This window comes from Acanthochromis polyacanthus, chromosome 10, assembly GCF_021347895.1.
Source record: "Acanthochromis polyacanthus isolate Apoly-LR-REF ecotype Palm Island chromosome 10, KAUST_Apoly_ChrSc, whole genome shotgun sequence".
In the NCBI taxonomy this organism is placed as follows: domain Eukaryota; kingdom Metazoa; phylum Chordata; class Actinopteri; family Pomacentridae; genus Acanthochromis; species Acanthochromis polyacanthus.
This window is the reverse complement of record NC_067122.1, coordinates 37,076,353-37,096,107: the sequence shown is the minus strand read 5'-3', so window position 1 is coordinate 37,096,107 and position 19,755 is coordinate 37,076,353. Positions and strand designations below refer to the sequence as shown.

Genomic DNA, 19,755 nt, shown 5'->3' with positions numbered 1-19,755 from the left:
ATTCCAGCTCACAACCCTTTACTGCAGGTCTTCCTCCAATTCTTCTTCCTACTTTCCTGTCTGCCTCTCTACTAACCTGTCTAGTAAAGCCAACAAAAATTACTTTAAAAAAAATGAGCCAGCATTGTGTTACCAAACTGGATAGCTTCACTGAGGTGACATCTTGGTATCTGAACAGTTCTGAAAGTAACTAAAATCATTTACTTAACTACTGTGCTTAGTTACAACTCCAAAGTACATGTATTTCCATTGAATATTTCCGTTTTCTGCTACTTCACACTTCCATTTCACTACATCCATCCATCCATTCTCTATACACCACTTTATCCTCACTAGGGTTGCAGGGGGTGTTGGAATCTATCCCAGCTGACTCGGGCGAAGGCAGGGGACACCCTGGACAGGTCGGCAGTCTGTCACAGGGCTACTTCACTACATTCTAAAAGGAAATATTGTACTTTCTGCTCCATTACTTTTATCAGACAGCTTTAATAACTTTAAAGATGAAGGTTTGCAACAACTATTATAGGGGACAAGCTTTTAAAATAAAACACACTGTTAGAGTGGTGCTAGTGACTTTCAACCTTTCTAGCTTCTGATATCTACAAAAATATTGTTGTCCAGCTCACATTTCAGATGTCTACAAGTTGTTTACAGCTCAGTCTCTAAGCTTCTCACATGGCTTCATTTCAACACATGTTCAATTATCCAATATCTCACCAAGAATTTAGAGAAAAAGTGAAAACAGATTTGTGCATCAGAATTCCTTCCTTGCTCTCAACTTAATCGTGTTTGGATCCTCAGATTTATCTCCTGTCTCTGTACAGTGAACCCTCGTTTATCGCGGGGGTTACGTTCCAAAAAGAACCCGTGATAGGCGAAATCCGTGAAGTAGTCAGCTTTATTTTTTGCAGTTATTATACAATACTGCACTTGGGGGAGCGCTGCAGCTGCAGCCAGGTGGACGCCACGACGGTACTCTTGCCTCAGAGAGCGGGCCGGCTGAATCAATTGGAGGGGTCGGGGGTGGGGAAGGCTCGCGCTGGCGCTCTTCTCCTGGGGAGCGCGGCTGCGGCGGCCAGAGACGGCTGGGGACCACGTCCACTGTCCGGTTGACGGCGGGGGAAAAGAAGGCTGCTCTGTCGGCTCCGTCTTTCAGGGTGTCTCACTACATGGAGACCAAGGAGAGAAATGATCCAGCGCTCCACAGCAGGCAGCGCTGGCCTGTACGGCAGAGGAGACGAGGCGCGGACACTGTTCACGTTGGTCAGTCCCTTAGCCAATCAGGATGCAGAACACAATGAACTGTTTTTAAAAAAGCATAAAAAAACTGCACTAAAAAAATCCGTGAAACAGCGAAGCCGTGAAAGGTGAACCGCGTTATAGCGAGGGTTCACTGAATATAAAACTGGTTATAAAGTCGTCTAAACCTGCAGCAGCTACAACAGTAACCTGCTGCTGACACGCTGATGCTTCACTATTAATGATCTCAGATGTTATATACAAAAAATGATTCATCAGAGGGACCAAACCAGGATTCATGAATTATTTGTCACATGCTCACACATGATGTGCAGTGAAATTTACACAAATTTCACATTTACAGAAGAATGTGCAATACCAATAAAATATGACAAAGTACATTCTTTCAAAAATTATTTTTACAAAAGTCATGTCAATAATAAGGAGGTACCCTAGATAATAAGAATGATTCTAATAATATTATTAATAATTATAACAATAAAAATAGTAATGCTGATAATAATGTAACAGCAGCAGCAACAACAACAACAATGATAACATGAAAAGCACTCAGAGAGCACAGTACTCCACCAAGGCTGCTCAGTCGTTGTATGATTTCCAACGAATAAGTCCTGGTAAGTCCACAGTGGTCGATTTGTAGGAGGATCGCAATCATTTGATCATCAGCAGGCAGCTGATGTAGTGTTCATTTGTTGTCATAGTTACAGTGATTATGGTGCCGCTATCTGGCAATGACACAGAAATGTTTCACAAATCTGTGGATACAGACTATAAGCAGCATCACTGCCAAAATCTAATCAGTTGGACCTTGTGTCATTTCTGACCTTCCCTGAAAATTTCATCTAAATCCGTTGGTCTGTTCTTGAGTAATGCAGTGAATGGACAGACAGACAGACCAACAGACAGACAGACAGACAGACAAACATACGCTGATTGTCACTCCACTACATTCCTTGGCAGAGTAATTAGAAAAGCACTTAGAGAGCATAGTAGACTGGCAAGGCTGCTCATTCCTTGTATCATTTCCAACGGCTGAAATCTCTAAATAACTAAGTTTTTGTAAATCCAGACTATAAGCAGCATCACTGCCAAAATCTCATCACTTGGTCCTTGTGTCATTTCTGACCTTCCTTGAAAATTTCATCTAAATCTGTTAGTCCGTTTTTGAGTAATGTTGCTAACAGACAGACAGACAGACAGACCGACACTGATTGTCACATTACTCTGCCAAGGCTCCGCCTCCTTGTAATAATAATATTAAACATTATAATAATAATAAAATGCTTTTATTTAAATAAAAGTTCAGCAGTAACAGCAATGTCAATTGACTCCTGCATGAAAAATCCTGTTGAAGTACGAATCACACTAATAAATCCATCTGGATATTGACAGACCTCTCTGCTACTTTTAAGAAATCCACTAATAAAATCGTTCCAGTCATTTAAATATAAAACAAAATGTTAAAGAATTATGGATGAAATCGATATAATAAACATCCGTGATGTGTAATTAGGGTACTGGGTTCCACTTTTATAGCCACAGAATGCTAAAAATCTCCCAACATGCATTTCACCTGATCCATCTGTGCCCACTGCTCTGAATCTGCAAAGTCAGCACATCCAGTCTGATCTCAGATCTCACTGGTTGCGGCTCAGTCTGACCTTAAATCAGGCTTTAAGGTGAACATCGTGACCCAGACATCCGCTCAGCCTCCTCCTCCTGCTCCCCACAGGCTTTTAGTGGAGTGTGACCTCACCATGAGGAGAGAGGCTCTTTCCAGCTGTCGCCACTGTTTTCTACACATGCCTCCTCGATCCCTCTGTCCTCCTTTTTTTTTTAATCTGCCCTATATACTTCTCAGTGCCTCCCCTCCTTCCTCTCCTGCTTTAATGGAGCAGTCTGGAAGACACGGAACTCCTCTTGTCTCTAAGATTTACACATGTTTACTTCACTCCCTGATGAAATCTGGGAAAGAGGAAAATTCAAGATTTTGTTGTTTGTTTGTTGTTATGGAGTAAATTTAAGCAGACAAGACGTCCCTGCTGTTTATGACTGTTATCTGTGTTTCTTTCTATGTCCAGGATCCTGAGGGAGCATTTAGGGGAGAAGGAGGTGCAGCTTTCCTTAACCTTTGATGCTGTGGAGGAGGCCGACTTGGCCAACTACACCTGTTACGTGGAGAACCACATAGGGAAGCGAAGTGGGAGTGCCATACTGCAAAAGAAAGGTACTCTTTCTCTTTCATCTTCTTTTTCACTATTTTAAAATAGAGGGCAAAATCCTTGAACGTAGCAATAAAAACTGTCAGGTCATTATCTTCTGATTATTGTTGCCTTTCTTCAACCAATAAATCTGCAGGAGTGACAGCTACAATGACAAATTATCAGAAGCACTTTGTGGATAAATTGCTCATTAAAGCAACCAGCAGCATATGGTTCACATTTGTTATTTTGTCTGCATCACTCTGCTTGTCTGTGCGACTAAAAACCATCATCAACATCATCATAACCCAAAATGTAATTACCAAGCCCTTAAGCGAAAGACAACAGATTGACTATAAAAGATGGATGTAGCCTCCGGGTCTGAAGCCAACTAAGATGTGCCTTAAACCTGCATTCTGTTTAACAGCCACCAGGGGGCGACTCCTTTGGTTGCAAAATGAAGGTAATTATATAGAAGTCTATCAGAAAACTTCTACTTCTCTCTTGATTTTTTACCTCAGTCAACATTTTCCTTATAAATTTATGTTCCAAGTTTCTAGTTTAAAGATTTTGAATTCAGCATGATGTTCAGTTAGTAAAGTATGATCTCATGTTGTGTAAAATAGATGATGAAGCGGGGTAAATTTTCACATTCGGTTTCAAAGACCAAGATGACGAGAGCCAAATTCCAAACTTGAAGTTTCAAAACAGCAGTCCACTAAAGTGAAGGGTTTAGTTCAGGCAACTGGACTTATTCTTGTGATCTTGAAGACGTTTCACCTCTCATCCAAGAGGCTTCTTCAGTTCTAAAACTAGTTTGGAGAGTCCCAGGTATTTAACCACTAGAGATGTAGGTGGCGCTAAGGCTGATGGTATCTACTATCAGCAAGGTGATAAAGGACTAAAGAAATTGTTTCAACAATAGGTGTTGAATCTCAATGAGGTATTAATATGCTAATAGAGGGGGGCCTCATGAGAGTCGTTGACTTAACAGCCCACTGAGTAACCTCCTACCTATGACTCATCATCATGTGAGTCGTTAGGCTCACATGAGGAAAGGTGTGAAGAGTGGTTAAATCTTCTGAGGAGAGTTTTCAAGGCTGCCTTGTATGTGGCTGAGAGGTGGTGTCTGAGGCCTCTTTCTCTGTTCAGAGTGGGTTGCTCTAAATGAAGATAAATGGCCTCTTTTACTCCTCTCTCAAACCATCTGTCCTCTCTGTCTACAATATGTACATTTGAGTCCTGGAAGGAGTGGCCTTTCTCCTGTAAATGTACCCTTCACCTTAAGATGACCTGGATGACTGAGTACCTTCACAGACAGCAGTCCACTAACGACTGAGTGTCATCACTATTCATTTTTTTGTGCAGTTAATGGCAAAAACACAGTATATGCTTCACAAGGTAGGAGAGAGGATAGATAGGCCCTAAGATGGAGCCTTGAAGCATCTCTCATCTGCTTTGTGTTGTGAAAGAAATCCAACGCCCACACTAAGAAAGAGTTCATCCTCTGGAGGCTATATTAGTAGGTTGATGCTACGGGTACGGACTCGTACCCGTAGCATCTGTACTAGAGGTACGGACCCGTTAAGGTCACTGAAGAGCTGGCGCCGGTTAACTACTATTTGCTGCACATTACAGGCAGTTTATATGAATGACTTTGACGGCGAACATTGTATAATTTAACCAAAAATACACCGTCTCCTCTCACACTTTAGACATTGCAGTTTTTACACTTTTAGACGCCGTGTATGAATTGTTTGAAGTCCAGTTCCTATTAATTAGTTTACCGCGTTCAGTGGTGGAAGCGGCTGACGAACTCCATTCCAAATGTTCCCATTTAATTTCGGACGCTAATTTACAAGATAAAGTTAAGGATGTCGAATATGAAACAAACACTCGTGAATGGTGAAGAGCAGCTCTTTAATTCGGCATGAATTAAAAAACCCACAAACTCGATTTACTGTGATATTGTGAGATTTGTTTGTGGTGATGTAACTTAGCCATTCAACAGAGTTCGCTAACATTAAAGTGACTGACGTGCAGTGTCTGTGTTGACAGACGTAGAAAATACGTCAGGGTTTTGTTTAGGTTGTTAATATGTAATAGTCTGTCGCTGCTTTTGAAGGTAAAAAAATACTTGTAGTTTGCTGGCTGTTAGTTCCGCCATTTGTTTTGTTTGCTGTTTGTGCTTTATTAGAACAGGGTCACGTGAATAAAAAGTTTTGCTATTTTTAATAGTAGTGCTGATTTCAACCCCCAAATCGCTGTCCATGAAAAAGTCAGATAATGATATTTATAAGACATTATGCATGATAGAAAAGAGAATAGCAGATCACTGACATGACAGGCTCGGCACGCAGATTCACCTCGAATCACGGAAGCGCCTTCATCACTCGGATTACCAAGCCGGCTCATTAATATTTATGTACGTCGGATTACCAGCCAATCACAAAGCGCGTTCATCAGCCGGCTCATTAATATTCATGTCCGTCTCATTAATATTTATGGTAAGGTAAAGTGCCGTATCCGTAGGCCACAGGCTACGGGTACGGGTCCGTATCTGTAGACACTACCATATTAGTAAGATTGTGACTCTATCATCTATTGTAACACAGGGGAAAAAAAAAAAAAAAACATTACATAACAAACTCACAGGTGAGAACCAACACATCTCCTAAATCTGAACCTGTTACATATCAGAGGTCAGTGAACATTTGAACTTTATTTCTACTGGAATGTCCTAACTTGTAGGGCTGCAACTTATTAGTACTATGATAGTTTCATAATCTATTTAATACTGAACATATACTTGAATATTTGGAGTATGAATTGTTCCCTTGATTACATCCAGTACTCAGTGGTTTTTATTTAGCTATCAGCTTTTAAATAGCTTCTTTTTTCATGTTAGGGTAATTAACCATTAAGACAATTCAGATGCTTGCTGTGTATTTTTGTAATATGTGTGTGTGTTTATGTGGCACTGGGATTTCTGGTACTTAGCTTTGTTGTATTTTGGAGCAGAGTTGCAAAACCGAAATCCAGAGTACAGCTGGTAAAGAGACATATGTGGCAGTTAAAACTGATGGATTTTTTGACAGTCCACCAGCCCATGAAGTGGTGGCCTATAGGCTACACCACCATGGTTTCTTTGTGACAAGAGCCAGTGACAGATTGATGGCAGCATTTAATAGGCTCCTATACTTTCTGCGACAACATACTGAGGACAGGGTACTTGACTATACCAAGGCTTTGTCAACCCAAGGCTGGGCCAATGTTGACTCAATGGAGAAGCAACTGCTAGATGTTACTGGTGAGCTTCTTAACCATCATATCTGTTTCCAATTGTAACCAATCTGCCCTGCAGCAGAATTTCATATGCAGCAGTGCCCCCTACTGATTATACCATGGAAAGTGATGTTAAAGCAGAGGATTTTTGTATTGAATTTTAGTGTTGGTCAGGGCATGAGCGGAACCAAGTGCTGCTGCTTCTCCTGCTGGTTTTATTTCAGTGTTGTGGCTCAGACAGTACTTGTCTGTAAGAACTTAATTGTTTGACTTAGCTTTTTCTGTTGTGCGTTTGTGTATTGGTTATGTTGGGGAATTAGGGTTAGCTAGCTGTCTACCTGTGAAAATCTGAAAACTCATATGGAGGACAGTGTAATAACTACAGCTTAAAACATCTTCCTCCATGCTCAAGCCTGGCAGATCTACAGGCTTGCTTTAAAGTGGTGGAAGCCCCTTTTAAAAGTTTTGGTTCATCCAACTTTCCTCCAGTTGTCTTGTGTGAGTTCAGCCATGAACTTGGTCCATTTGTCCAGAGACTGAGGGAAGGTGGTTCATACTTTTGGACTTTTTCCAGTGACAGAGATACCTTCATGTCAGAGCATTCCAAGTCAGCACAACAAGCACAGGGATATTCCTTATCTAAACTAAACTAAACTAAACTAAACTAAACTAAACTAACTAATCAACAGTAAAAGTCATTGGCAACTATAGTCATTGATCTTTGTCAACAATGTTCATTGCATCCAACTTACTTGCTTTACATGAATCAAGAACAACACATTACCACTAATATCAGTGTGTTATGTAGCTAGAGCCAGCCTTTGATTGGTTTAGATAAGCATAAAGATTTAAAACAGAGTGAAACAGCCAGCACAACACACTCCAGTGTTAAAAAAAAAAAAAGCATTAACCGTATGTAGTTTGTTTATTCAGTTCTCAAATAAATGTAGAAATGTTACAAAACCCAGCTATTGGTCACCAGCATCACTTACATTTCTTCAGAACACAACATTCACGTAAACTTTTAAGGTGCCAAAAGATATATTTTTAAACTTTGGGCAAAACCCTTCTTTACCTTAAACTAAATTAATTCCTCCAAACTCTCGTTCAAGTAAATAGAGTGACGACATGATGTTGATCTTCTTATCTGTCACAAAGAAAAGCAGAAAAGTGAATTTCCCAAGTGTCAGACTTTAATGAAGCTAAACATTACAGGAATGATCCGTTTGACTGACACACCTATATCCTACGGTCAAAAAGATAGGCACTAATAAACAATAAGTCATGTTCTGGATTTAGAGCTTCCACAGTGTCGACTCCCAAAAGCAATTTTTCTCTTCTTCTTCCCCCAACTCTGGCTTGCTAAATATAAAACCATGTCTGCTCGAGTTACCTGGGACATATCCTATCTCTCTTTATGATTCTGTTAACAAGAAATACCCCTCCAGCTCGGGAACCGATGCTGCTTTTATGGCCTAGTGCGAGATGCAGAGGCTTAATTTTGAGTAGCTGCTTCTTAACAGCTGAATGAGATAAAGTAGTGGCACTTTAATTGTCTCAGAAGGAACAAGTCACAGTAATGGACTCTGTCTGACTGACAAGCGAGTTCCAGAAAGTGAAATAAAAGATTAAAAAAACACCACAGCAAAGAGCTCCACAGATGGAGACCAACATCAGAAAAGAAAAAAAGAAAAAAAAACAGGATCGCACAGTTACTGCTTTAAATATTCTGCTGAAAAATGCATGAGGGCACAACTCCTTTTGTAAAACATTTGCAGCAGTCCTGCGGTATCTTGCTTTTCATCTGATGAGCAGAGAGAAAGGGCCTGTTTGAGTCAGAGGCCAAGACCTGGAGAAAAAGGAGGAAACCTGGAGAGACAACAAGAAACGGAGAATAGTAAAGCAATGCTAGAGGAAGGAGGAGGAGATGAATCATCTCTGTTACCTCAAATCTTGTTGAAAAAGAGGGGTGCACTATATGAAATAAATGTATGTAATGCAAAAAAAATTAAAAAGCAGGGACAAGAGAGAATTGGTGGAAAAAAGATAAACAGGCAGAGAAACGGCGGGAGGCAGAACGAGGTAAGAAAATAGAGAACAAGGGAGAAGTAATAGATGCCGACAGAGATAAAGACGGGGAAGGTGAGGAGAGACAAAGTGGAGAGAAGAGGAGGACTAAAAACAGGTCTTTCTCTCTCCCCGCCTGACTCCTGCTGAATGCCTTGGGTGTCAAATCCATCTTACTATACTTAACTAGCACCCCAGGGAGCCTCACAAACAGGCTCACACAGACACACAACTCCAGAGGGGGTCAGGATGAGAGTTGTAGGGTCCTCATTACTTAACACCATAATTACCTACAAGAAGCTGCACACGTTTGAGGAAAAAGATTTCAAATCAGACAAGAGGCAGCTTTGGAGTGTTTCTGTAAATGTGTGTTGGATCAGACCAGACACATGCTGTATTAAGTGTATTATTGAAAAACACAGTCATATATGTGAGAAAATACACTCCACCATACATGCTTGTAAACACACAAGTAGAGAAACACAGAGAAACCTTGCTGGAGTTTGAACTTAATGCAGCAGCATTGTGCTTTCTGTGTGTGATCTCATTTGAAAGTAGCTGCACAACTTTCAAATGAGATCACTCAAAAAGTCTGGCAAAAAAACAGAGCCTTCCACTTAATCATTCATACCTGTGCCACATTTTGGTTTCTAGTGAAGTGTTATGCAACCAAAGAAATTCTGTATTCTTCACACTTTTATTCTTCATGAGTGGCAAGAGACAATAATAAATGTGAACTCTGCCCATTTTTTCATAGATTTTTACCAAAAACACCATGTCTGAGTGGCTAAAAGTTACATAAACAAGCATTACATTTCTACTCTGTCCAAAAGTACAATTGTTATACTTGCTAACTAGTTGCTTGAATGACTCCACTGGGATTTTGTTCCTCTATTCTCCCAAGTATGAAGGCTTCCTCTTTATCAATCTAGTCATCTGCCCCTCCATAGATTTTTTAATGGGATTCAGGTCTGACTACATGTTTTAGATCATTGTCTTGTTGGAAGCTCCAACATCGCCCACAGACAAATCATTCTTCAAACTATCCGATGTTTTCCTTCAGAATCTTGATGAAGTTCTGGTTTCTCTTGATGCTGTTTGCTTTGACCATGTTTTCTTGTCCGTTGACTGAAACCCACCACATTTGACCATGGGGATGGTGTTCCTGGTGTTAAAGGGGAACTTCGTTTTTTTTCAACCTGTGGTCTGTTTCCATATGTCATTTCATACATGTGAGTGATGGAGACATGAATTTTCGACATAGCTCCAGTATTTAGCCAGGCAGGCAGCTTAGCAGCTCAGCTACCAGCTCAGCTAGCGAAAAGTATGGGGCAAGAGGCCCCCCCGCGTCAAAGTCCTCCCTAACGTGCTTTTTTTCCTACACTGACCGGCTCAGATAGTCTCAACGAGTGTCCTACAACATAGTAGAGATGAGAAGTGAACGAAAACCTCCACATTACCTGGCGATCGCTCTTTGTTGTGGTCTGTATCCAAAGCTCAGGACGCTAGAAAGCAAATCTCGTTCCAAAATCGCGCGATAGCTCGTGAAATCAAGATTTGCTTTCTAGCGTCCTGAGCTTTGGATACAGACCACAACAAAGAGCGATCACCAGGTGATGTGGAGGTTTTCGTTCACTTCTCATCTCAAGTACGTTGAGGGACACTCATTGAGACTATCCGAGCCGGTCAGTGTGGGAAAAAAAGCACGTTAGGGAGGACTTTGACGCGGGGGGGCCTCTTGCCCCATACTTTTCGCTAGCTGAGCTGCTAGCTGAGCTGCTAAGCTGACTGCCTGGCTAAATACTGGAGCTATGTTGAAAATTCATTTCTCCATCGCTCACATGTATGAAATGACATATGAAAACAGACCACAGGTTGAAAAGAAAACGAAGTTCCCTTTTAAATAATTGTCTTTTCTTTGACCAAAGCAAAGCCACGTCACTGTGTTCAAACACCTCCATTGTGAGCTTTGGCAAAGGCTAGATGAGCTTTTGTGTTTTTGTGTTGGAGAAGAGTGTTTGTCTTCTGTGGAGACCAGCTTTGTTCAATGTCTGCTGGAGTGTCTGCTTTGACATAACTGCTCCCATTCATCAGTAGGGTCTTGGTGGCGACCCTTGGATTTGTCTCGGCCTCTACAATTCTTGCTGGCACAAATGTCGCTTTTGATGTCCTACCTCATCATTTGAGATACTTCACAGTGTGGATCTCCTCATACCTTTTGATTCTGCTTTGCATTGTGGTCACTGGCACTTTAAAAGTACATGAATATGACTTTGTACTCTTTTCCCATCTTGTGAGCCACTACAATGTGCAACTCCCTCTTAGTGATGGATCTTAATAGCAAGCTTATTAATCTTGCTGGTTTTAGCCATGACTTGCAGTTAAACAATACCTGTGTAGAGAACTACTGTATTAGCTGTTCTCATTTTATAGTGTATTAAAATGCTCCAGAACATGGACCATGTGAAAGGACACCCAAGCTGAATTCTTTCCAAATATCAAGTGGTATAACTAATTTTGGATCCTCTTTTGTCACTACTTTATGTAATTTTAAATAAAAACATTAACATACATCAAAAAGTTGGTATGTATTTGAATCATTTTGAACTAAATTGCAGTTGTTTTATCTGTGTCCAGCTCACAACACACAACACAACATGGTGCTGGCTTACAAGCCATGGTGCTCAGTCCATATCTCACCTGTCCCAAAGCTCAAAACGCTTTATTTAACTTCTCTGCTTCTCCTTATCTATATCTGCTCCTCCTGTAATCATGTTAGATTGAAAGGAAATGAGTGTGAGATAATAGCTTTTACAGGGATTCACCGCATTACTTGCATCAACAAAGGAGTGTTTTTTCTCTAAATCTCACCACCTGTGTGGCAGCTCCTGTATTTTTAACCTTTTAACACTTTGAAGAACATAATCAGAGAATGATTTCTATGCATTGTGCACAAACCCAGGGTTCATTCCTGATGTAACAGAAGCAGCACAGTCTGTAATTTCATTATTTGACCTGTCAGCTGCAGAGGGTATTACCTAAAAAGTTAGGGATTTTTTTTATTATTATTTGATTTTGTGGTTTTTACATGAATCAGAACCTAAACTTCAAAAGCAGGAATATTTGCAGGGATATTGTGATATAGTCAGGTCAGAGAGAGAGAGCCCAAATACAGGACACAGGACTCAGGAGACTGCTGGGTGGAATGAGAAAAAGTAATAGAATGAGAAAAGGTAACTTTAATAAAACTTACAGAACAAAAGGTGCCACAGAGTTCAGGCAGGACAGCACAACAAAAGGTTTAGCCAAAGTGAAGCTAAAAGATGAATCCAAAAGAGATAATGAATTTTTTTAAAAAGGCAGGAAAACTGAGTGGAAAATGGAAAGTGGAGGACAAATTCAGATAAAGAGATGAACTGACAAGTACAGAGGGACGAACATGAGGCTGAATACACCGGGGAGTCAGGGTAATTTAGAACAGGTGGAAAAATCACTAAGTCTCAGGGGCAGGAACAAGACGACAACAGGAAGTAAAGTCAATCAAGACACAAGAGGAAAGACTCATTCAAAAGAAACCAGGAAATAACTCAACTAAAATTCAATTTCTGTGTATATCACTGCGCATAATCGTTACTCTGCCTCGGCGGAGTTATGTGACAATCACTGTCTGTCTGTCTGTCTGTCTGTCAGTTAGCAACATCACTCAAAAACAGACTAACAGATTTAGATGAAATTTTCAGGGAAGGTCAGAAATGGCACAAGGACCAACTGATTAGATCTTTGCAGTGATGTGGCTTATAGTCTGGATCCAGAAATGTTTTAAAGATTTCAGCTGTTGGAAATGATACGACTAAGCAGCCTTGTTGGAGTATTATGCTCTCCAAATGCTTTTGTTGTTGTTAAATGTGACTAACTTGGATGAGAGCATCTCAGATATCAGCATGAAGCAATATCAGCAGATTACAGTCGAGCAAATATCTAACATTTATGAATCAATTAACTAGATGGATAAAAACGTGCAGCGTGTATCTGCACTAATAATCCATGCTTTCATATTAATAGTTGGTAGTCGTCCATATGTAATGTGATTTCCTTGCAGTGATGAACCCACAGAGAATTATCACCCAGCTCAGCTCTGCAGAGCACTGCAGCGTCTCTCAGCTCTGTTTTCATTCACTTATTTCATGTTCAGTTTATGCAGGCGACACATTTTTTGGTGCATAACAGATTCTGGACGCCAGCAACAATAAACTACACAAACACTCACACTGAGAGGTAAAAGGGGATTAGAAAACAGTGAAAACATGAATCATCCTCCTCCCTTATTTTACAATAACAATGAAATGCTAATGGTCATGAGCACTTCACTCTTCATGGATCATTTGGAGTCTACAGTTGCAAAACATTTTAATGTGAGTTCAACGTAATTTTCTCCAGGAAAATCTCTGGATAGAGAAAAACACATTTGTGCCTCCTTTGAGAACAAATGTTAACATTTTCAGTGGGAGGACTTGTAGGACATTATGAGATCAGTTTGAAAAGATGGTTTGATATCATCTAACCAACGCTGTGAGATTAATAACTATACACAATGTTATAGCATCCATCCATCCATTCTCTATACACCGCTTTATCCTCACTAGGGTCGCGGGGGGTGCTGGAGCCTATCCCAGCTGACTCGGGTGAAGGCAGGGGATACCCTGGACAGGTCGGCAGTCTGTCGCAGGACAATGTTATAATAGTGAATCTAAAAAAAAAAAATCTCAATAGGCTCCACAGAACAATGAATTATTGATGAACTACTGATGGTTTCAACTATAAATTTATGAACCCCATTAAATGTGCACAGGCACCTACATGCTGCTAACATCAGGTACACACACCAGAACATATTATTGTCAATATTGTCATATTTTTTGGGATCTATTTTGTAACTCTAACAAAATTACATGAGATTTGTAATTGCCACATAGTGTTGTGACTCAGTCTGGCCGCTGAAGGCCAGTGATGATCATTCAGCTTTGTCAAACCTGTAGACTAAAATCATTTCTGGATAAAAGTTGGAGTCTTCAAAAAGTTTTCAGGAAAGAGTCTTCAAGCAGTCTTCAGAGTCTGATGTAAAATAATCTTGATTCAATACAGAGGCTGTAAGAACAAACATGAGCAAAATCTTGAGATTTTTACAGACTCCACAAAGCCTTACATCAGCTTTTGTACCTTCTCCTAAACACTCCTCTTCCGTTCTGGAAGCCATAACCTATCGCCTTAAGACCCAATCAGGATGTATATGATGTAATCATATCAAAAGTTTCACCACCTCCTGTTTTATTTACTTCTGCGTAGCTCAGCATGACCAAGGTTTCATCTCACGAATGCAGACCAATAGCGGGCATGAACTTCCGGTCTCATGCCTTATCTGGGCTCCATTGGCTTCTGTTGGGTTGCTGCTTTCCACAGGATTGTTTAGTATATTTATAACTTCAGTTGACATGTTAGGTCATCTGAGCTTATCATTGTTTGCTCTTAATGTTGATTTACACATCCTATTCATCTAATTTTATCATTTGTTCAATCTTAAAATGCCACAACTATATCCTTTTTCTATTTAACCCTCTTGACCCACTGCAATTGCTTCAGGTTTATTGCTCCATTTTTACCCTCTACGTGATCATTCTTTTCTGTAATATAAAGTCCTGCAGCTCTATAGAAAGTGTAAAACCAGGGATGGAAGTAGAGGGAACTCAGAAAATGTCTTCTGTGCAGTATACCATATTACAATGCCATAAATTATACAAAAAAAAAAAAAAAACACCTGGTAAGATGAATGCTTTGTTTTTGGCAAATTCTTAATTGAGACGTCTAAAACAGAGTAATTTTCTTAAAATTTTTGCAAATTTAGGCTTGCATTTTGGTTCAATTTTGTAACGAGATGAGTAGTTCGAGGACCATCAGAAAGTGAACAATGTGATGATTTTTTTCCACTCTGAAAAAATGGTGTTATTTGGGTTTTTTGAAGATCTTCAGTGAGTTAACATTATTCTTTTCCACTCAGGATCAGTTGCTGTAATTTTAAAGCCTTGCTCCTATGATTGCCTGGTGCTGAGGGTGCTGATATTAAGAACAGTTAATGATAGATGCAGAACAGTTTTTCTTTTACATGTAGCCAATTTTTCCCCCTTCAGCAGACTGACGTGGGGAATAAGTGGCTCAGTCTGTTCTGGTTCGTGATCTTATATTCAGGTATTGGGTTTTTAAAAAGTAGGTCTAAATAGCTCATCTTCCTGCAATTAAGTGGATGATTTCATAATGCTTCTCTGATTTGGTTTTCCAGCCTAAAACTCAATAAATTGGCTCAGTTTTCTGTATTTTTCTGCTCAACTAAAGAATGTATGAATTTGACCTTAAAGCACATGAGTCTGTGTCTGAATGAAGAGAATTTCACCACAGAATTTTTAAACTGAAGTGGATTTAGAGAAATCATTGATCACAGATGCTTTTAGAAGTGGTGCATTCGCTCACTTTTGATGGAAAGTAGACACAGTATGTGCCTTTCTGGTTCAAATCCTATTGAAAGCCCCCAGAAGTTGCCAAATTAATCAAGATGTGATATTTCTGTTGGACAGTGATGTGCGGCTATAATCCTTAGATCTGAACCAACCATTGAATGAGCAAACTTACTTGTAGTTTCCACTTCTAATCTTGACGACTTAAAAGTTCACCAACCGGGCCGACTGTTCCTGAGCCTCCTGCCTGAAGCCCTGGAGTTAATGGGGTCACATTTGGGCACCGGAACACAACATGACAGCCTAAACAAAGCACAAGTTATCCTAAGTTAGCGCAAGTTATCAAAGCTTGACTTCATGCGCTGAGTGTGTGTGATTGAATTAGGGTGTGCTCTCACTCTGCAATGACCCAAGGTAATGGCCTGATGCATCTATCCTGCACACATGTACTCACACACACACACACACACACACACACACACACACACACACACACACACACACACACATCTACAGTACACACCATACACATCTACTTATTGTAACTGACAGAGCAGAAAGAGCCGCCTTCAGCCACCATGACGAGAGTCTTACTAGAAAGAAAAATGGAGGGAGGGACAGACAGAGGGAGCTGACAGGAGAGGAGATGGATTGAGAGAAAATGACAAACAGAGGGGCGCTGTGGAAAGACATGAACAAAGTTTCTCCGGATGTCACTCAGAGGTTTGTGCAGGGTTGTGAAGCTTCAAGTCCAGGCTCACCACAGGCTCTGGCGCAGTCCTTCTCGCTTCATTTGACTGTAATGAGGACTGATTTGCAATGTGGAAGGGAGACAAACCTCCAAATATCCCCTTCAATCTCCTTTAGAAAGTAAAAAATAGACTATTTTTTCTCTGCAAAGCATTTGTGAACACAGCACAAGATCTTAATCAGCAGTTGTCATGGAATTGTAGATGTTTAAAAAGGCATTTTGCAGACTCACACAGGTGGTTGGTCACTCAATTAAACCTCGGCACGGATCCAAGTTGGAGTTGTGTTGGGATCATGTGTTGTCGCCAAACTTCACAAACTTCCATCCATTAGCTATAAACCCTTATTCCTCAGTTGGGTCACAGCGGGGCTGGAGTCTATCCCAGCTGACTTAGGGTGAAGACAGGGGACACTGTGGACAGGTTTCCAGCCTATCACTGGGCTACATACGTAACTATGGACAATTTAGAGTTACCAATGAACCTCAGCATATTTTTGGATTGTACGAGGAAGCCGGAGAACTTGATGAAACCCACGTATGCACAGGGAGAACATGCAAACTCCATGCAGAAAGATCCCAGGCCCAGGCCGGGAAACGAACCAGAGATCTTCTAGCTGCAAAGTGACGGTGCTAACCACCAAGCCGCTTCACAAGCTCAATAATAATGATAACGATATGGATGAGAGTTGTCTCATCCTACCAGGAGAAACAAAACTACCAAGAGACTAGCAGAAAAACAGTTATGTGGCTGTAGCACAAATATCTCATATAATAGAACTGGTTATTGTTGTCATTGTCATAGAAACACAAAAGGCAGTTTAGCAGCTCTGGGTATAAAAGAACACAAAGCCATTACAATAAATATGCTAAAAAGGGATTATTGTAAAGAAGACAATTTAGGACATTGTGCAGTATGTCACAAGTGTTGAAGTGCTGAGTGTAAAGTGTCATTTTCTAACTGCATATAAGGGATGAATCTGGATTTCAGGTCCAACGTGGAAGTCAGTCACTTCAGTAAACATTTCCCTAATGAGTTTATAGCCTCCATTGCTAGTTTTAGGTATCAGTGAATACAGCATGATGTTGTAAATTATTGTCCATTTTTAAAGAAAATAGACAATAAAATAGAATATGTTGTACGACTGCCTCTTTATGTATGGTTTCAAAAAACCAAGATGACGACGGCCAAATCCCAAACATATGATTTTAAACTGGAAATCAATAGATGACGTCATGGTTGCTACATCCATCTTTTATAAACAATCTAAGGTCAAGCCTTTAGAGAATGCTTTGCCTTGTTGGTGAAAATGGTTACTCCATTGTTCTTAGAGTAATCTCTAGAACTTAGAGAAAAGTTAGGGTTTTGTAGTACTTGCAATTGTAGGTTGTGTTTCTTTTCTGCTTCTTGTGGCCTTTAAAGCCACAAATCTTCAAGCACGTCAGCATCCAGTGGTTGATCCAAACTGAAGGATGTGACAGATGTTGTGAGGCAAACTTTTAGGCTATTTTTTGCTTCATTATGCTAAATGCTGTTTTTGACACATTGCCTTGGCAGCAAATGCTAAAATATGCTTCCAGTAAAAGCGAGATGAATGAAATTAAAGGCAAACAAAGACAAGGAGGATGATATAGTAAAGCCTGTGAAATTCAACAAGGTGTCAGTGTCACTGTGTTTAGTTATGAAGACGAAGAAAGAGCACGACAGGGAGAAAAGAAACGTAGAAAAAAACCCTCTTATCACACTCCTTGCACACACACACCACCACCATTACATCTGCCTGCTCTGTTTTAATGCCTAATAAGTTAAAAAAAAAAAAAAAAAGCTTACTTAAAATTCAACTTTAAAATTCTGCTCCTATTTTCCCTTGCGCTGATATCAGGGGGGACGGCAGCAAGTGACTCATTACTAATGGAAAATATCTGAGAAAGATAGATGGAGGTGGGGGAGCAGTGACAGACTGATGGGGAAGAATTGGGGAGGAAGAGGAAGGAGGCAATGGGGATGGATGGAGGCAGGAGGAGTAGATGGGGAGAGGAGGCGAGGAGCTTTTTCTGTCTCATTACTAATGGAAGCAATCTGAGTTCGCTTTACTGTAGAGCAAATATTTGGCAATTAGTTAAATTTCACTATTTTTCTTTTCCCCTCCTCTTTGGACGGCCATTCTAGCTCTCCACCCCCAAACCCCGCTCTGTCGCCACCCCACCTCCTTCAACTACACAGTGTGTGAGTGGAGGTGGTGTAGCCGGAGACAGTAGAGTAGGAGAGACGTCTGCTGGTGGCATGTGGTAACTTCAGCTGGATTTTATACTGTCGGGTAAAAGAAAAGAAACAAAAAGAGGTGCAATGAATGAGTAAAACCTGTATTTGAATTATTGAAAAGATGTGGATCTCATTTTCATTTAGGTCCTACAAACACAAAACAACTGCAAACACAACTCTTTATAACGTACCGTACAATTCATTAACTTGCACATTTCTGCATACTGGAAGTATTTCTATTACTTTTTATGACTACACTTGCTGCTAATTTGACTTGCAACACTGACTATTTACTGACTTGCAACACTTTCCTAAACTATGCTAATATATTAATGTTTACTGTTATGCGATAAAACACCAAATTACTCAAATGTCAAAATCTACTTAGCAATAAAACTGTCTTTCATTCACAATTGCACAAACACAGACAGCCCCCAGACCTCAGCTACAGTATTGTTCAAGAAAAAATCAGCCACAAGATAATATAATAATTACAGCACAGAGAGCTGCTGAAGCAGTTGGATTATTTGTCGCGCAAATGAACTGAATGCTGAATGCAAATTGAAACCATGAAGAGGTTATTTTAAGAGGAGAAAGCAAAGATGACCTGAAGCAGCACATAGACGTAATAGACCCGAGGAATGGGGGGAAATTATTCCAGGCGGAAGGAGCTTTGTATTGGAATGACCTGCGTCTGACCCCTTTGAAAATTCTAGAGACGAAGAAAAAGGGATGTTGTGTGTATCTGAGTGGATATGAGGATCGACATGGGAACAGAAATGATTACATAAACTCATCTGAAAATGAACTGAAGCCCAATTGCCTTCTAGATTTAGGCTGCAATCAGTTAGGCAATGGTGAGTTTTATATAAACGCTTTAAAATAAATCTTCATAGGGAATTCAATGCAACATTAAAGCTATAAGTAATGACAATATCAGCATATTCAACAATAGGGAGAAATTCTTATCTTATTCTTCTTTTTCTGAATAAACAACAGAGCTTTTGTAGAAATCTCAAAGCAACGTTCGAGAATAAATCCAGTGTCTCAGATTTCTCAAAGATAATAATCCAGTCAAGGAGATTTTAGCAAATGTGTGCAGATACTTAAAAGTCTCCATTTTTAAACATTTACTTTAATAATACAACTACAAATTTTTTTACATTCGATGTTTGATTTAAATAAAAATGGTGAGCGTAAAAAGTATAGGATGTTTCATAAAGAAAAAAAACTAAATGGACAAAATAATCTGACTTCATGCATGGCAGCAATAAACAACACAAACTGCATGCATCCATCAGGTACAAAGATACCTCTAGAGAGGAGGCCACAACAGTTCAAGTATTGATCCAGGCAAAATGTGAAAATGTTGTTCACCTAATCATAAAAGCATGAAAGCTGGTTGCAAAAACACCCCATGGCAGCCAA

General features: G+C 40.1%; 1 protein-coding gene across 1 annotated transcript in view; it reads left to right on the top strand.

Annotated features, from left to right (window-relative positions):
• The window catches only part of il1rapl2 (interleukin 1 receptor accessory protein-like 2), a 592,872-nt gene that overhangs the window by 539,947 nt on the left and 33,170 nt on the right, over positions 1-19,755 (top strand). Inside the window, 1 exon segment of the mRNA XM_051954972.1 lies at positions 3,342-3,487. Coding sequence (XP_051810932.1) covers positions 3,342-3,487 — 146 coding nt within the window.